General features: G+C 40.6%; 1 protein-coding gene across 1 annotated transcript; it reads right to left on the minus strand.

The window, feature by feature from the left end:
* Positions 1-15747: 15747 nt before the first annotated feature.
* On the minus strand, positions 15748-16662 carry LOC133730475 (tRNA-splicing endonuclease subunit Sen2-1-like). The gene has a single exon (XM_062158057.1). The coding sequence runs from the start codon at positions 16660-16662 to the stop codon at positions 15748-15750; it is 915 nt and encodes a 304-aa protein (XP_062014041.1).
* Between the last annotated feature and the right edge of the window lie 1762 nt (positions 16663-18424).

Genomic DNA, 18424 nt, shown 5'->3' on the forward strand with positions numbered 1-18424 from the left:
AAAAACTAAAACTGTTGTAAATGATAATGACTATTCATGCAATTGGTATTGCTTAATGTATGCGATTGACATACTCGTAATGTATGCGATTGACATACTCGTAATGTGCGATTGACATACTCGTAATGTGCGATTGATTAGTATAACTATTATGTATTGCCTTTTGTATACATGATGTAACCCTATATAAACCTCATGGTGAGATGAATACAATACAATACAATTTTTCCAATTCTCTACAACACTTTATCAGCACGAGCTTTAACCTTAGCCTAAGAACAAACCAAAAACCCGAAAATCTTCTTCATCACCGCAACTCCTAGCCCACGCTAGCCTCACCTGTGCGCCTGGCCCTGCAGTACCTATGGGCCCCTGCGCACGCATCCCTGCTGCCCCTGCAGCACCACTGCACGTCTGCTGCCCCTGCAGCACCAACGCACACCAACTGCATCATTCTCCTTTCCTGTGCACGTCCGTCTTCTTGCAAGCCCCGAAACGTCTAGTTTAGAACCTCATATCAAAATACTTTCTTCATCAAAGTTGTTCGTCTCTGTCTCTTCCATCTGACCTCCGAATTTCAACCTTATCGGAGTTATTTTGAGACCTGTACACCAATCGAAGTGAAAGCTGTTCAGAAGAGAATCTGCTCCGAATTTCAACAACCCACTGCCGAAAGCTTTGCTGCACACCGAAAACCTTGCTGCTGCCGAAAGCCTTGCTGCACACCAAAAACCTTGCTGCTGCTGCTGCCCCAACATGCCTGCTCCAACACGCGCGTGTTCTCAAGCCTTGGACCATCACTATGTTTCCAGGAGAGTTGGAATGCCTTGTTGATAATGGCACCACACATACTATATTGCGACATAGGCAACTATTTCTATGGATGACGCCTAGTCGATCTTCTGTGATTACGATGGCTGGACCATCACAATTGATTCATGATCGAGGACCAGCTCAATTTATGTTGCCAAATGGCACAAGTATTAATGTCACCGAAGCTCTATATGCTCCTAGGGCTGGAAGGACCATATTGAGTTTTAAAGATATAAGAGCCAATGGTTTTCATGTGGAAACACATTGTGAGAATGGACAAGAGTTCCTTTGCATCACCTCTAATGACTACAGACGTAAACGAGTATTAGAGAAACTTATGTGTCGCTCTAGTGGGTTGTATGCAACCACTATTCGAATTATTAAATCCAACCATATCATGAGAGATGACTTATGGGATTCTGACACATATAGGCTTTGGCATGACCGTTTGGGACACCCAGGTCGTGATATGATGATCCGTATATTAAATAATTCACATGGATATCCATTTTTCAAAACGAAAAGAAGTCAGAACCAAAATTCGATCCAAGGTAGGGCTGGCGCCGCCTACCCCCTGCGGCCCAAAAGTGGTATTGACGCCACCAATGCCTCCTTAGTCCCTTTTTCTACTTCTAAAGTCAATTGTGACTTCGTGGCTCAACCGGATACTTCCCTGGTTGCTTCTAAAACCCATCTTTCGTTTTGCAAAGCCTGCTCTTTAGCAAAATTAGGATCGAGACCATCCTATGCAAATGACACTAAAAAAATATTCCATTCTTACAAAGAATCCAAGGTGATATTTGTGGACCTATTCAACCAACTTGCGGACCATTTAGATATTTTATGGTGTTGGTTGATGCATCGACACGATGGTCACATGTCATGCTATTGTCCACAAGAAATGCTGCATTTGCTAAACTCCTAGCACAAATCATTAAATTAAGGGCTCACCACCCTGATCATCCCATTAAGTCAATTCGTCTTGACAATGCTGGAGAGTTTACATCAAAAACGTTTGATGACTATTGCATGTTCATTGGGATTGAGGTTGAACACCCTGTTCCTCATGTTCACACCCAAAATGGTCTCACAGAAGCTGCCATTAAAAGACTTCAAATGGTCGCTAGAGCATTGGTTATGCGCACCAATCTCCCTATTTCTGCTTGGGGCTATGCAATATTGCATGCAGCTGTGCTCATTCGTCTGAGGCCTACTGCCACTCAACCCTTTTCTGCGTCCCAGATGGTTACTGGATATGAGCCTGATGTCTCACACTTACGCATATTTGAGTGTACAGTTTATGTGCCAATTGCGCCGCCACAGCGCACCAAAATGGGTCCTCAAAGACAAGTAGGCATTTATGTTGGATATGACTCTCCAACCATTATCCGCTACTTAGAACCCTTGACAGGCAATCTATTTACCTCTAGATTTGCGGATTGTCACTTTGATGAGACAGTCTTCCCGTCGTTAGGGGGAGATAGGAACAATAATGTTCAACATGAACAACATGAATTGTCGTGGTCTGTCCCCACTTTGTCTCATCTTGATCCCCGAACCGCACAGTCCGAAATTGAAGTGCGGAGAATTCTCGATCTTCAGAACGTAGCAGGTTCTATGCCTGATGCGTTTTCTGATATCGCTAAAGTGACAAGATCATATATACCTGCTGCAAACGTGCCTGCAAGGATTGATGTCCCTAAAAATCATGGACATGGCGCCACCCCTAGGGATATTGGGCATGGTGCCGCCACCACTAATAGTGATGGCAATGTGGCTTAGGCCGGGCTCCCAACAAGGAAACGTGGGAGGCCTAAAGGTTTGATGGATTCTCGCCCGAGAAAGAAAGCGGGTTTGGCACAAAAAGATCCATTAATCATCGACATAAATGATCCGTCTCATGAAGATATTCCGGATTATGGTTATGTCCAAGAGACATCATTGGGGGACGCTCCAAAGTTAGAACCAATTCCAGAGAATAGGGAGATCTCCATGAATTACAGTAGTGTACATGAGACGTTGAATCGAGATTCTATTATCCTTGATGATGTGTTTGCATATTCTATTGCTCAAGGAATTATAGAACACGATGATATCGAACCTCGCTCCGTTGAAGAATGTCAACGAAGAGTAGACTGGCCTAAATGGAAAGATGCGATCCAGGTTGAATTGGATTCACTAACAAAGAGATAGGTACGGTATTTGGGCCTATAAAGTTGACACCCCCAAGTATAAAGCCTGTTGGCTATAAATGTGTCTTTGTTAGAAAGCGTAACGAGAAAAATGAGGTTGTTAGATACAAAGCCTGCCTTGTGGCGCAAGGTTTCTCACAACGCCCTAGAATCAACTACGAGGAGACATATTCTCCCGTAATGGACATTATAACGTTCCGCTACCTTGTCAGTTTGGTAGTTTCCAAAAAACTTGACATGCAGCTTATGGATGTGGTTACAGCATATCTCTATGGGGATCTAGATTCAGAGATATATATGAAGGTTCCAGATGGACTTCAATTACCCAAGTCAAGTGGCTCTAAACCACAGAGCGCGTTTTCAATAAGATTGAGACGCTCACTATATGGATTGAAACAATCCGGACGGATGTGGTATAACCGTCTAAGTGACTACTTGATTGGGAAGGGATATGAGAACAATGAAATATGCCCATGCGTGTTTATAAAAAAGACAAGTTCCGGATTTGCAATTATAGCAGTTTATGTCGATGACATGAACCTAATTGGAACTCTAGATGAGTTAAAAGAAACTGCTATGTACTTGAAATCGGAATTTGAGATGAAAGATCTTGGGAAAACACGGTTTTGCCTCGGACTAGAACTTGAGCACCGTAGTGATGGGATTATGATCCATCAGTCAGCATATACTCAAAAATTATTAAGGCGCTTTAATGAAGATAAAGCAAAGCCTGTGAGTACTCCCATGATCGGTCGTAGTCTTGAGCCTAAAAAAGATCCGTTTCGTCCAAGGGATGAGGACGAAGACTTATTAGAGGCTGAAGTGCCCTATCTAAGTGCAATAGGCGCATTATTGTACTTAGCTCAATGCACAAGACCGGATATCTCATTCGCAGTGAACTTGTTAGCTTGACACAGTTCTGCGTCAACACGCCACCATTGGATTGGTGTAAAGACAATCTTTCGATACCTGAGAGGTACGATTGATATGAGCTTGTTCTATCCTTACAGAGAGAAAAGAAATAACGGAAGTGTGGGATCGGACTCCACAAGGCAAAACGTCACCTTCCGTGCTCCTCCTCCCCTCCATCAAAGTGACAACGATGTCTTGATGGGTTTTGCTGATGCAGGGTATCTCTCTCTGACCCTCACAAAGGTCGCTCCCAAACGGGTTATGTCTTTACCATGGGAAGCACTGCGATATCTTGGAGGTCTACAAAGCAGACCCTTGTTGCTACTTCCTCAAATCATGCAGAGATTATTGCTCTACATGAAGCCGTGCGAGAATGCATATGGCTAAGATCTGTAGTCAGACACATTCGAGGAACTTATGGTTTGAAGTCTACCACAGATGAACCTACATGCATTTATGAAGATAATGCAGCTTGTATTGAGCAAATGAAGTTAGGTTTCATCAAGGGCGACAACACCAAGCATATATCGCCTAAGTTCTTTTATAATCAGCAACAACAGACACTTCTAAATATTGAAGTGAACCAAATCCGATATGAGGATAATGTAGCGGACTTATTTACTAAGTCGTTACCAAAATCCACATTCGAGAAACATATGAAGAGCATCAGATTGAGAAAGTTATCCGAACTCCCATGATTGTAGCAATCAAGGGGAGATATTGACATCAGGGGGAGGCATGATGTCTACATGTTCGATCTCGAAGAGTAAATGACGTGTTGTGCTCTTTTTGCCCTTCGACCAGGGTTATTTTTGTCCCACAGGTTTTTTTTTACCTGACAAGGTTTTTAGTGAGGCAACGATCAAAGCGTCATCACCGAGTTTGAGCGGCACAAGTGAGAGTGTTGAAGGATGTCGACTACTCCACGTTCACGCGCGTTGTGCTCTTTTTCTCCTTCGACCAAGGTTGTTTTTTCCCACATGGTTTTTATTACTTGGCAAGGTTTTTGACGAGGCAACTTAGAAGCGCATAGCAGAGGCAACACTATTGACATGGAATATCCAAGGGGGAGTGTTGTAAATGATAATGACTATTCATGCAATAGGTATTGCTTAATGTATGTGATTGACATACTTGTAATGTGCAATTGACATACTCGTAATGTGCGATTGATTAGTATAGCTATTATGTATTGCCTTTTGTATACATGATGTAACCCTATATAAACCTCATGGTGAGATGAATACAATACAATACAAGTTTTCCAATTCTCTACAACAAAAACACAAAACTGACTATCACAAACTGACTATCTAATGGCTCATATTGACTCTCGTACTATCTTTACTGTTTTTTATTATTTTATTTTGTTCATTATTTTACTTTGTTATTCTGATTTGATGTTTTACTTTGTTCTTATGATTTGATGTTTAATAGTCAAAAGAAGTTGAAAATTCATAGCCTACCCATCTTGAAAAACAGAGGATGGTGAATTGATGCATAAGTAAGTTCATTCCATTAGAGAGGGTGAGAGATCTGCCAAAAAAGAAAAAAAGAGCATCGATTGTGATGGAGGACGAAAGACCTGCGATCGCTGCTCAATGGTAAACCTTCTGATTTGATGTCTTTCGTCCTCCATCACAATTGATGCTCTTTTTTTCTTCATCTTCAATAAATGGTAAACCAAGACAGCAGGTTCCGTTTGCAGCAAATGAGCCCTATCAAATTAGAACAAGTGAGAAAAGAAGAAATCCTATCCACACAGCACATGGGGCGATGACATTTTTAGCAGTTTATAATTAAGCAAAGCGTCAATCTTGTTGGATGAGATGGTGAACTAAATAGGCTTGCCATTTCGGTTGAATCGGTTCAAATTTTTTTTTTATGTCATCTTTTATTTAGGAGGGTGTATTCAATCAAGAGTCTATTAGATTGTTTTGGATTTTAAAAGTCTATAGGTATTCAATTCGGATTTTAAAAAGTCATTTAAAATCTTGTGGTATTCAATCAAGATTTTAAAAAGTCCTTTAAAATGTCTTTATAAATCTGATGATATTCAAAACTCCAATGACTTTTATTAGATGATGGATTGTGAAGGATTCTAGGGTGCTTGATATAAATATCAAACCCTATCAGAAATCCGGCCTCTAAACGTTATATTTTGACGTCTTTCTTTTTCTCTCCCACTGTTAAGATCTAAAACACTGTAAAGATCTTAAACAGTAGAAGATGAACAGACGATGAACTATATCCACAGCCATAGACGATGTTAGGGGTACCACTGCTTGGGTGGCCAACCACTCTTGCCACATCATTGTCAACTCACTATTTTGACATTGGGCCTCACTTGTTCAATACCTGTTTGTGTTGGATGCTTTAAAAGTTTAAATTTTTGCTTTTGGCTGGGTACTTGATATATCTGATAAATTCTCATTCTTTCGTTTTTTTGAGGTCTATTTATGGATGCCTACAGGAGTTGAAGTATGGATTATTGGTTCTGGAGTTTGGTTTTGCTATGTTAATTATCATTATTTCCTGAATAATGGAGTACAAGAGTACAATGGTGGTCTCCTCTGTAAAGTCATACCACACAAGTCTTAAAAGAGGGCTTCCCCTGTGAAGTCATGTCACTCCTGTTGTTCCTATATGTAATTATTTATTATTGATCATAAGCTGCAGCCACACCAGATCACTACTCATGAAAGCAAAGAAAACGTGAATCACAGCTCCAGCCATTCTGTTACAGTCTCTTCTAGAAACCCATAGCTATTCTGTTATATCTTCTAGACTTATGTAAATGATTCTCTCCTAGTTTTCAGGAATTAAGTTATAGATCTCTGTATATAAATACCATTAAGTTGTAACAGATTAGAAGAAGGAATGAAAATATCTCTTTGAGTTTTTTTTCTCTCTTTTACAATTCTCTGTGTTTTTCATCATTTATGATATATTCCTTTTACCAAATACCACACAAGTCTCTATTTTATCTGTACAAGTTTTCGCATAATGAGACTTCAAAAGTCCATGGAGTTATCGCATCTTTTCCTGATTGAACAATCGTATAGAGAAGTCCCATTTACTTTTCACATTTTAGTTATATTTTTATTTTCCTATGATAAGGAAAAGGGAACTGATCTTTTGTTTCTTGACATCTTAATTAAATTAGATGTTTATGGTCTTTTGTTGTCTTTTTGTCATTTACTTGGCTTAATACTCAATAGTCTGGTAAGCTTGTATAGGGTAGCTGATAAAACAAACATCAGCTGTTAGAATACTACTCCTTTCTCTTTGATTTGTTGGATAGGTAGCATCCAATTAAGTTGTCAATTATGTTGATAGATTACCGTCATTAAATGTTACATTGTGCTTGTAGGAGAACGTTTAGATTGGTCAGAATACCCAAGTTCATTAAGCATCTTTGCCTTTGTGTGTTTAAATTCAAGATGGCTAAAAAGGGGTTACGGGGTTAATAAATAAAACTGAGGTGATGGAACTAGTTAGTACATATGCAAGAATATTCAAGCCTTTCCTCTTCACTAGCTGTGGTCATACGTCATACTGCATATATCTTTGAACTACAAACCTGGTCACTATCCTTGAAAAGCTAAATTTGTCCACTTTTGTCACCTTTGTGCATTTACTCTGAATTCAATCATGCACTCTTATTTCTTAATCTAATCATTTTACATCTAGGAAGCTTGACGTGGTATGATTATATTGAGTTCTGGGAAGTTTCCCAGATACAATAAATATGATCGACAATTCTACCTTGAAGATTTACAGCATTTTCTGACTTTTGATCATCATATTATACCTGGTTTGTACTTCTATTATTTTTTTTTCCCTTTTGAAATAAGCAAAGATATCCAGGACTGGATTCTATGCCTGCTCTTTGATGGATATGATGCTGAAGTGTTTATGTTAATGTACGATCATCAAAGTTCGAGTTATTTTTCACCGTCAAGATGGAGTTCTGCATCAGCATTCAGAACCATTTAAAAACTCTTTAGGTGACGCTGACTAGCAGTCGTAGTTTCAGAAGTCCACTAAGAGTTTATGACAGCTGAGGATTCCCAGAGATTGCAAGTTCGAGAAGCATTTAAGTGAAACAAACCTTTTGATTAATGAGGAAGCGGGATGTATTATTGAACTAGTAATATATGGTGTTGATGAAGTTGTCTTAGCTGTTAGATTTCATTGTATACCAGACAATGAAATTGAATAGGACCTGTAAACTGGCATTGTGACAATTACCATGGTTATCAGTATGTTTTTGACTTTTCCATTATCATTCAAATTAACCTATTATCGTCAAGTATCATTTGCTTTCTTGTTTCTAAGCTCCCTTTAAGCATCAGCTAATGCTATATGATCATTGCATTCCAAATGATGTATGCTTCGGCTGTGTTTTTTTTTTTTTTTTTTTTTTTTTTTCATATGGAACTTTATTTTTGTGTGCTGCCAGTATTAGTACAAGGATTTGACTTCTTATATCAAAGTAATACATATGTATGTTGTTGTAGTAAAATTTCATATAGTTACTTGTGGAACCTATAATAGTTGCTCACATGGTAAGTGGGTGAAGAAATTGACTGCTTAATTTATCGATTGAACTGAAAGTAAAGTCCTTTGCTTTATGAGAGGGAAATCAGGAATGTGAAAAAAATAATTGGATCTTCAAGGCTAGGAAAGCAAATTCTAAGAGAGGGATGATATATCCAATCACCAATGTGGTGCGAAAGTTGATTTTGATTCAAGGCAGAAAAGAAAATATTTAAAGTGTATAAATCCAAACAAATCTTACTATATTCTAAAATCCATATGGAGTTAAAATAATCTGTGGATTCTGCAGAATTCACGAGAATCCACGGATTATAAGAAGTCAGACAGAATCATTTAAAATCTAGATGAATACACCCCCCTTAGTTCAGTAAGCGGCTTGCTCCTGAGGGGCCGTTAGGAAAAACCATTACTTAGCGCACACTACTTTATCATACCCCTCCCACAAGTATACTACAAACAGTATACCCCTAGTACACTCATCTTTTTTTAATTAAACCCAAAACAAGAACTTAGTGCTCAGGAGACGAAAAAATTTAATAACAAAGCTACTATTCTTGTCGATCTTCCCTAATCGGTTCAGTTCTGGTCCTTACCAATTTGCAAGGTTTCAAATTTCTCCGAAACTGTCGAAATTTTCGTAATTTTAAAGTACCGAAATGAAATTCATATGCTATATCATTTCCATCAAGAGTTTACCAAAATTTTCCAAAATTTTCCATACATTTTCACGAAATTCTTAATTTCTGAAATATCTACACACAAAAAATGTATTTAAATATTCATATCTGTTTTGTTCAAGTAAATCCAGAATATGTGTCTGGCCCAAACTCGAGGTTACTTGCTCTAGTTGAAACAGGGTTTATATTAGAGATATTCTCGGAGAATCTTAGGAGATATCTAATATATCCAATCAATGTACGATTATGTTTCCATGTACATGCAACTCTATCTCTATGCTTGTAATCCTCTATATAAAGAGGCCTCTATTATCAATGAAAGTTAGATTCAATTCTTTCCCAATTCAGTTTTCCTAAAACACGTTTTCAGCACGAAGCCCTAACCCTGAAACCCTATATTCGTAGCCTTCAAACCTTAGCCGCCACCGCCGCATATATTAAAGCCCTCAATCCCAGGATTCCAGACCCGGCGGCGGAACCACCAGAACCGGCCGGAAAACTACTGAACCGGCCACCAGAAGTATCGAACCAGCCCTCCAAGAAGAAAAAAGAGGGATCCCTACAAGGGTTCACCACCTTCCGGACCTCCGATTGCTACCAAATTTTTCCACCAGTAGTGCCTCAACCCCAGGATTCCGGAACCGGAAGCAAAACCCCAAAAATCGGTCCGGAAATAGGTGAACCGGCCTGCCAAAAACCGGCAAAAGAAAGAAAAAAAAAGGGAAAGGAAAAGAAGCCCAGAAGCCCAAGACCAAGCCCAAGGCAGAGGCCCACTAACGCAGGCCCACTGCCACGTCATCAAGGGATCCACTGCCACGTCATCACTGCCATGTCAGCACCAGGACCCACGGCCACATCAGCAACATGACACGCTGCCACGTCAGCATCAGTGCCACGTCAGCCCTCCAGTCAACACACGGTCAACTACTTTTCCGGCCACTTTTCCGGCCACTTTTTCTGACCACTTTTTCCGGTCACATTTTCCGGCGACCTATTTCGAGGTATTTTTTACTAAACGTTCCCGTTTTTTTAGAGTTTTTTAATTCAATTTCTCTTCTTTTTCGGGGACTTGCAACATCCCTTCTTTTACCCCCCTTTCTTCATCATAGGGGAGACCTAATTAAGCCGAACTGTGGGGGTTCGTGCTCACTCCAAGCTTGGAGCTTGTAGAGTTCTCCAAACTTAGAGTTTTGTTGAGATAAAACGATCGACCGCAAACATCATTGTTTCGATCTAATCCAACCCCTCTTGGAATCGAATTTCTTGGAAGCGACTACGCTCAAAAATTTTATTTGTTTTCGTGGTAGCTTTTTTTGCTCCGAAACTAACCCTAATTTCTTGTTCTCTTTCAGGATGAGTAACCTGAACAAATTGGACTTTGCTCCATTGGGAACAACTGGCTCTGAATATCACAGGTGGGTTCGTGATATCTGCCAGCATCTCAAGGCCGATGGAATCTTGGATACGATTCTTGAGCCTAGCCAGGACGTGCTAACTGTTGAGCAATCTCAAGCTTTGGAAGCAAATAGAGCAACCTTAGAGGCAAATAAGGCGAAAGCCATCATCCTAATGACTCGTCATATGGATGATTCGCTCCAGTACGAGTGTATGAATGAAGAAGACCCCAGAAGGCTGTGGGTCTCACTCGATGAAAGATTTGGCAACGTCCATGACTCCCTGCTTCCTGACCTTGAAGTGAGATGGCATAGCCTCCGCTTCTGTGATTTCAAGTCAGTTCTTGACTACAACTCGGAAGAACTTCGCATCAAATCCTTAATGGAATTCTGTGGTAAAGAGATCACAAATGTGATGTTGATTGAGAAGACTCTCTCTACCTTCCCCGTCTCTGCATTGATGGTTGCTAAGAACTATCGAATTGATGTTACTGCAAGACGAATCACAAGGTTTCATGAGCTCATTGGAGCTATGAATGTCGCTGAAAATCATGACAACATCCTTGTGAAGAACTATAATTCGAGATCCGTGGAAACAGAGCATATTTTGGAATCCAATTATAGTCGCGCCCCAAAGAGAGGGCGCCAAGAGCGAAACCCTAATCTTAGGAATACATTTGGACGTTCTGGTCCATATAATCGCTCTACTTGGGAAGGTAATCGCCAAAATAGGCGAACACGGAACCGAAGAGGTCAACGTGGAAAGAGAGAGGAAGGAAATGCCTCTGGCCATGTTAGTGGCGCCACCAACACTAAAAGCCATCTGAATGACGCTTTCAAAACGCCTCAATCAATGGAGTTTGAGCAAAGAGATGTATGTTCTCGATGTGGAGTGTTTGATCATTGGGCACACATTTGTAGAGCTCGTGAAGAAATTGTCACCGCCTACAAAGCATATTGTGAAGCAAGAAAAGCTCACTGTGGAACAAGAAGATCAAGAAGATGATCTAGAGTGAAGGGTTGAAGACTACAAATCTGGCTGGGATCAATAGATCGCCAATTCTGTTTAAGTCTTTTTATTTGCCAAGAGATGTAATAGGCAATTGCCATATATTTTTGTAGTAGATGCCAATGGTAGTAGTCTTTCTTCAAAGTAGGCGTACTCAATGTAAATGTGATGTCTAGGAAGGTTTTGAGATAAGTGATACTTAAGTGAGCCTTGCTCCACCAATATCTCTCTACTCACGTCACATTTGCATTGGAATTACCTAAAGAAGTTAGACGACTGCCATTGTTTTGCATTAGCTAGTTTATTGGATTAGATTTTCTTTGGTCAAAGAGACAATGATGTAACTCCGTTGGTTTATGAATAAAATTTTGAGTTCTTTTCATTATGACTCCATTTTAATTATGAGCATATTACTTTTTGACTACGATGGCTGGGCCATCAGTATTAATTCAAGGACATGGAATAGCCCAAGTTCCCCTTGCCAAATGGCACCTTGATTAATGTCACAGAAACTCTCTACGTTCCTAGGGCAAATCGCACCTATGGATAGCCAACGGATTCCATGCGAAAACGCATGTAGAAAACGGAAATGAGTTCCTTTGCTGTTACCCCTAATGATTGCGAACAAAGGCGCATCTTAGAGAAGTTTATGTATCTCTCTTGTGAACTTTATGTCACTGTTCGAGCTATTAAATCCAATAAAGTTATGAGAGAAGATCTCTTGGATTTAGACACATATTGGCTTTGTCACGACAGGATAGGTCATCCTGGTCATGATATGATGATCTGTCTACTAAAGACTTCACATAGACATCTTTTCTCTCGAGCGAAATGAAGCATGAATCAAAAAGTTGATTCTTGGACTAAGTGTGACCGACGCTGCTGCCTAGGGCACCGCCTCCGTCCACCACCAGCCTAGGGCTGGCATAGTCCCTATCCATGATGCCATGGATGGCGTCCATCATGGTGATGGCGCCCTAGGTGATGCTGCAATCACCAACTTTGCTTCAAATAGCGTTTCAGATGCTCAGGCCCAACAAAAATCTTCATTGGTTACTTCTAAAGCCTCTCGCTCGTTTTACAAAGCCCGTTCCTTAGGGAAACTAGGACTGAGACCGTCCTATGCAAAGGATATGAAAATACTCATTATGTTCTTACATAGAATCCGTAGGGATTCTCTGGACTGATTCAACCAACTTGTAGACGTTTAAATATCTCATGATGTTGGTTGACACGCAAACACGCTGGTCACGTGTTGTGCCATTGTCCACTTGTAATACTGCTTATGAAACATTCCTAGCACACATCATTTGACAACAGGCTCACTCCCCGAATCATCCTATTCAGTCAATTGGATTTGACTATGCTAGTGAGTTTACATCAAAGACTTTCGATGGTTATTGCATTTGGGACTGATGTTGGCCATCATATTCCCATGAGCACATCCAAATGGTCTCGCGGAAACGACTACGATGGTAGTCTGGACATTAGTAATGCATACCAACCTTTGATCATCGACACTCAAAATCCGTCTCATGAGTATCTTCCGGGTTATGGTTATCGTTGGGGACGCCTCAACGTCAGAACCTATTCCTGAGAATATAGAGCTCTATGAAACTTACACTAGTGTACATGAGACGTGGGATAGAAACTCCATCATGATTGATGATGTAGTTGCGCATGAGTTTGTTGAGTCTGATGACATCGAACCATGCTCCGTTGATGAATGAATGCCAACGTAGAGAAATTTGGCCTAAATGGAAAGATATGATCCAGGTTAAGTTGAATTCTCTAAACGAAGAGGAAGGTTTTTGAGCCAGTAATGCCAACACCTCCTGACATAAAACCTGTTGACTAATGGGTCTTCGTTAGAAAGCGTAGTGAGAAAAAGATATGGTAATCTCGCCTTATAGCGCAAGGCTTCTCATAAAACGCCCTGGAATCGACTACGATGAGACATATTCTCTCGTAATGGATGTCATTGCACTCCACTACCCTGTCAGTTTGGTAGTTTCCGAATAACTGAACATGCAGCTTACAAATGTGGTCACTACGTATCTCTATAGGGATCTAGATACGGAATATACATGAAGGTTCATGGTGAACTTCATTTACCCAAGTCAAGTGGCTCTAGACCACGGAGCGCGTGTACAATAAGATTGAAACGCTCACTAAAGTGACTACTTGATTGGGAAGGGATATGCCCACGCGTTTCCATAACAAGTTTCGGATTTCATCGCGGTTCATGTTGGACATGATCTTCATTAGAAGCCCTTAAAGAGTTAAGGGAAACCGCTGAACACTTGAAATCCGATTTTGAGATGAAGGATTATGGGAGAACACGATTATGTCTCGGTTTGGAACTTGAGCATCGTGTCGATAGATGCTTAGGCATTTTTGACAAGGTCAAACCTTCAAGCACCCCCATGATCGTCCGTAGTCTTGATCCTGAAAAGGATCCTCTTCGTCTGAAGGATGATGACGAAGATGTGCTAGAGGCAGAAGTGCCTTACTTGAGTACAATAGGCGCATTATTGTACTTAGCTCAATGCACAAGACCGGACATCTCATTTGCAGTGAACTTGTTAGCTAAGGTATAGCTCTGTGCCAACGCGACGCCATTTGATTGGTGTAAAAGATATCTTTCGATACTTGAGATGTACGATTGATATGGGCTCGTTCTATCCCTATAGAGAGATGATGGATTCGGATCCATCACACACCAGGAACACCGCCAACACTGGCCTGCGTCCTCTATCCCCATCCCAAAACGACATGTATTTTGGAAGGTTTTGTTGATATAGGGTATCTCTCTGACCCATACAAAGGTCATTCCCAAAATGGTTAAGTGTTCACCATGGGTAAAGACCGTGATATCTTGGAGGTCTACACGCTATATCTTCGAACAATGTAGAGATTATTGCTCTTCACAAAGTGGTTTGTGAATGTATATGGATTGGATCCATAATTACGCATGTTCAAACAATTGTGGTTTGAAGTCTACCACAGATGAGCCTACAAGCATATAGGATAATGCTGCTTGTTTTGAAGCAAGGCTACATCAAAAGTGACCACACCAAGTATAATCAGCAACAACAAACTCTCCTCAAGATCAAAGTGAACTAGGTTCGATCTGAGGACAATATGGCAGACTTGCTCACTAAATCATTGCCTAAATTCCACTTTCGAGAAACATGTTGGTAGCATCTTTTGCGGAAGTTATCCGAACTCCCATGACCGTTGTCATCAGGGGGAGATGCAGACATCAGGAGGAGATGTCTACATGTATGGTCTCGAAACATGAAGGGTGTGTTGTGCTCTTTTTCCCCTTCGACCGAGGTTATTTTTGTCCCACTGGGTTTTTGTTACTCGGCAAGGTTTTTAATGAGGCAACGAGAGAAGCGCCACGTTTGGGCAACACAAGGGGGAGTGTTCAAGTAAATCCAGAATATGTGTCTGGCCCAAACTCGAGGTTACTTGCTCTAGTTGAAATAGGGTTTATATTAGAGATATTCTCGGAGAATCTTAGGAGATATCCAATCAATGTACGATTATGTTTCCATGTACAACTCTATCTCTATGCTTGTAATCCTCTATATAAAGAGGCCCCTATTATCAATGAAAGTTAGATTCAATTCTCTCCCAATTCAGTTTTCCTAAAACAATATCGAAATTTTATCCGAAATTTCTCTGAAATTTCTGTGAAATTTGTCTGTTACTGACAATGAATTTTTTACTTCATACTTTCATAAAGAAAATATGAAATTTTATTTTTTGTTTTTTATTTTTGCAATTAAGTTGAATACAACAAAAAACCTTTTTGCTTTTATCTGCTACAAAACTAACCACAACATGATTTCCTTCCTTTGTCGAAATCTAGAGATATCTTCTTTTGTTGTAGAGAAGGGTTTATATAGAGTGATTTTGGATCCTTAACAAGGTAGGAGTCCATAAATCTTGTTGACGTTCAAGGAATCCTTGTTAAGTAAACCTATTAGGATTAGGTTAATTACTTGTTCACCGTATTTTGCATATCAAGACTATAGAGTAGTAATGTATCGTCCAAAAAAAAAAAAAAAAAGACTATAGAGTAGTAATGCATCACTTGCATATTGTTCATGACTTCATGTAAACTGCAGATTATTAGGTACTATGATTACCTATAGTCAAGATAGGGGCCCAACTTACTAAAGCAATTTTCCTAAAGCAAATCCAAAACCGAAGACTACGATTGTCCAAAAGAAAATAACCAAAGCCTTGAATATTTGATCGAGAGAAACTTGCCGTGGGGCTAAAGCCACTTTAGACCTTAATGTGGTTCCGCTAGGCATTAATGGCACAGAACTACTACTTGGTTCCCAATCATCTTTCGGGTGATCCTCATGGCATTGTTCCGGACTCCATCTCGAAATTGTGTGCTCTGTAACTGTGTATCCTTCCAAACATGATGGAGAGGTAGCATCATGACCATTTTTATCAACGCTAAGAACTAGCAATGCCTTCTTAATAACTTTACACAGCCTTTTGGTGCCACGGACATCAGACCACACCCTCAATCGATCATTTGACTCGCTATCTCCTTCTGATAACAGAATCACAACAAATTCAGAGTGGACCAGAGAGGGATGGTGGCGGTAGGCAACAAAGTCTGCACAGTAATTGGAATCGTACATCACAACCCAATTTTTCAGCCGAAGATGAGAATAAGCCTTGTAAGAATCGGGGAATGTTGTTTTCTTAGATTTCATGTACTGGAAAAGTTCTTGATCATTCTTTGGGCAGTTATCTAAACCATCAAGTATCTTGAGGCATTTTAGAGAATTGCATAGGAAGAATGCCTCTTCCATGCCAAAGTAAAACCAATGCTTATTGTTTTTGTTGATAATGGGTTCACCAGACAAGTTTTTTATGGGTTCGCCAAAGCAGGCACGAAGAAGGAGATCAGTTTGCTTTGGTCCTGCTTCAAGAAGTACATTGCACCCACACAAGAATCCTTGGGCATCTGATTGGACTAGAGAAGACTGAAGCTGCAATACTATACTTGACATGGGATCTGCAAGAGCTTTAGCTTTTGCATCCTTTCCTTTCCATCTAGGTCCCATTAGATCCTACCAGAAGATCAGTAAGTACCATTAACTTTTTTGGTTACAGTAACAAGCTAGTTATTCAAACTCAAGGTATTGAGAATTTGACTTCTTATATATATATATAAAATCATTAAAACATCAAACGGTTAAATGTCTGCAATTTCTCATATTCGATTCTAAACACTTGCAAAGTTGCAAACACAATTACCCAAACCAGAAGCGAAAAAGTTCAGCGCTTGATAACAGATTGTCTAACTTTCAAAAATAAGAATTATCCCCAAAAATCTACTAACACTGAAACCGTATGTCATTATTAATCTAAAGTAACTAACAATAAAAATCAAGATATGATGTATGTGAAAGAAAGAGAGCCGGACGAAAACTTACTGAATTGAGTGAACGGGATTGGTGTCTGGTGGAAAACTTGGTTTTGCCGTCTCGGAGAGCTACTGGGTTTGAAGTTGCAAATAAAGGTGTGATCAGCGTCAAACCCTAAAACACGAAAAAAAATGTCGGGAGGAAACGGTAGATTTTCTTTCATATAAAAAAAAAAAAAAAACCTTTCAAAAAAATAATAATAATAAAAACATTACAGTTGCTTATGAATGCAACACCTTGCTTAGCAAGAAAACAATATCAAAGAAGGAAAAGAAAATCCTAGAAAATGGTCGGATTTTATTGTATACCGGATTTTTTCTTGAAAAAATGCCCCTACGAAAGGGAGACTCATTCAAAATGTTATATTATGGGTTCTGTAGCATTGATAATAATTCATAGAGAGAATTTTAAGAACAGTACATGAACTTAAGGCCACTTCGAATTTTGGTGCCCAACGTTTATATAACCCAAAATAAGTACATGAACTTTTAATCCCGACCCAGTTTTCATACATGCCGTCACTAACATCGTTAACACCTATGCCTTATTAATATGCCACGTGGCATAGATGTTAACGGTGTTAGTGACGGCATGTATGAAAACTGGGTCGGGATTAAAAGTTCATGTACTTATTTTGGGTTATATAAAAGTTGGGCACCAAAATTCGGAGTGGCCTTAAGTTCATGTACTGTTCTTAAAAATTTCCCTAATTCATACAATCTTAAAGTTAAATTCATAATTTGGACTTTACCGAGGGGAACGCGCTCCACGCGCCTGAACCCTTGAAATCTTTGTCGCTGGTTTTGCTGGTTCTCGTCCGGCTGTGCCGCGGCGTGGGCGCAGGCCTCTGGCCTCGTCGGCGTGCGTCGAGTGCGGCCGGACGGGATGTTGGTGTTGATGGTTGGTCTAACAATCGGAGTTTGGGGTTGAGACGTTTGCTCTTGCCTGGGTTCCAGTTGAAAATGACAGAGGCACAGAAGGAGGGTTCGTGGCTGAAGGAGGGTTCCGGTTGCGTGGCCAGCGTTCGCAGCCGATCTGGAGAGTGGGTCAGTGGGTGGATCCGATCCGATCGTGTGGCAGTCGGCGTCGGTGGGAGGCGTGGTGCTGGGTCTCTGCCGCAGATGGTAGTTTCTCGTATCAGACTCTCGGGGTTTGGGGGTGTGGTCGTGGAGGAGGCGATCTGCCGGCTCTTTGCAGGAGATGGTGGGTCGACTGCAGGCAGGGTGCGAACGAGGCGGCGGCGCGCCGGTCTAGGAGACGAGACGGTGGTGGCTGAGCTGACTGTGCCTAAGTCGTATTGGGCTAGGATCAAGGTTTGGGCCCTCTTGGCCTTAGTCCGATGGTGGCCTTGTCCTGGGCCTGGTGTGGCTTGGGCCTGGGGTTTTACTCTAGGTCCAAG

The sequence above is a fragment of the Rosa rugosa genome, chromosome 2 (assembly GCF_958449725.1).
Source record: "Rosa rugosa chromosome 2, drRosRugo1.1, whole genome shotgun sequence".
In the NCBI taxonomy this organism is placed as follows: Eukaryota; Viridiplantae; Streptophyta; class Magnoliopsida; order Rosales; family Rosaceae; genus Rosa; species Rosa rugosa.

Coding starts and splice junctions, on each gene's coding strand:
- LOC133730475 (XM_062158057.1), bottom strand. CDS start 16,662: ATGGGACCTAGATGGAAAGGAAAGGATGCAAAAGCTAAAGCTCTTGCA.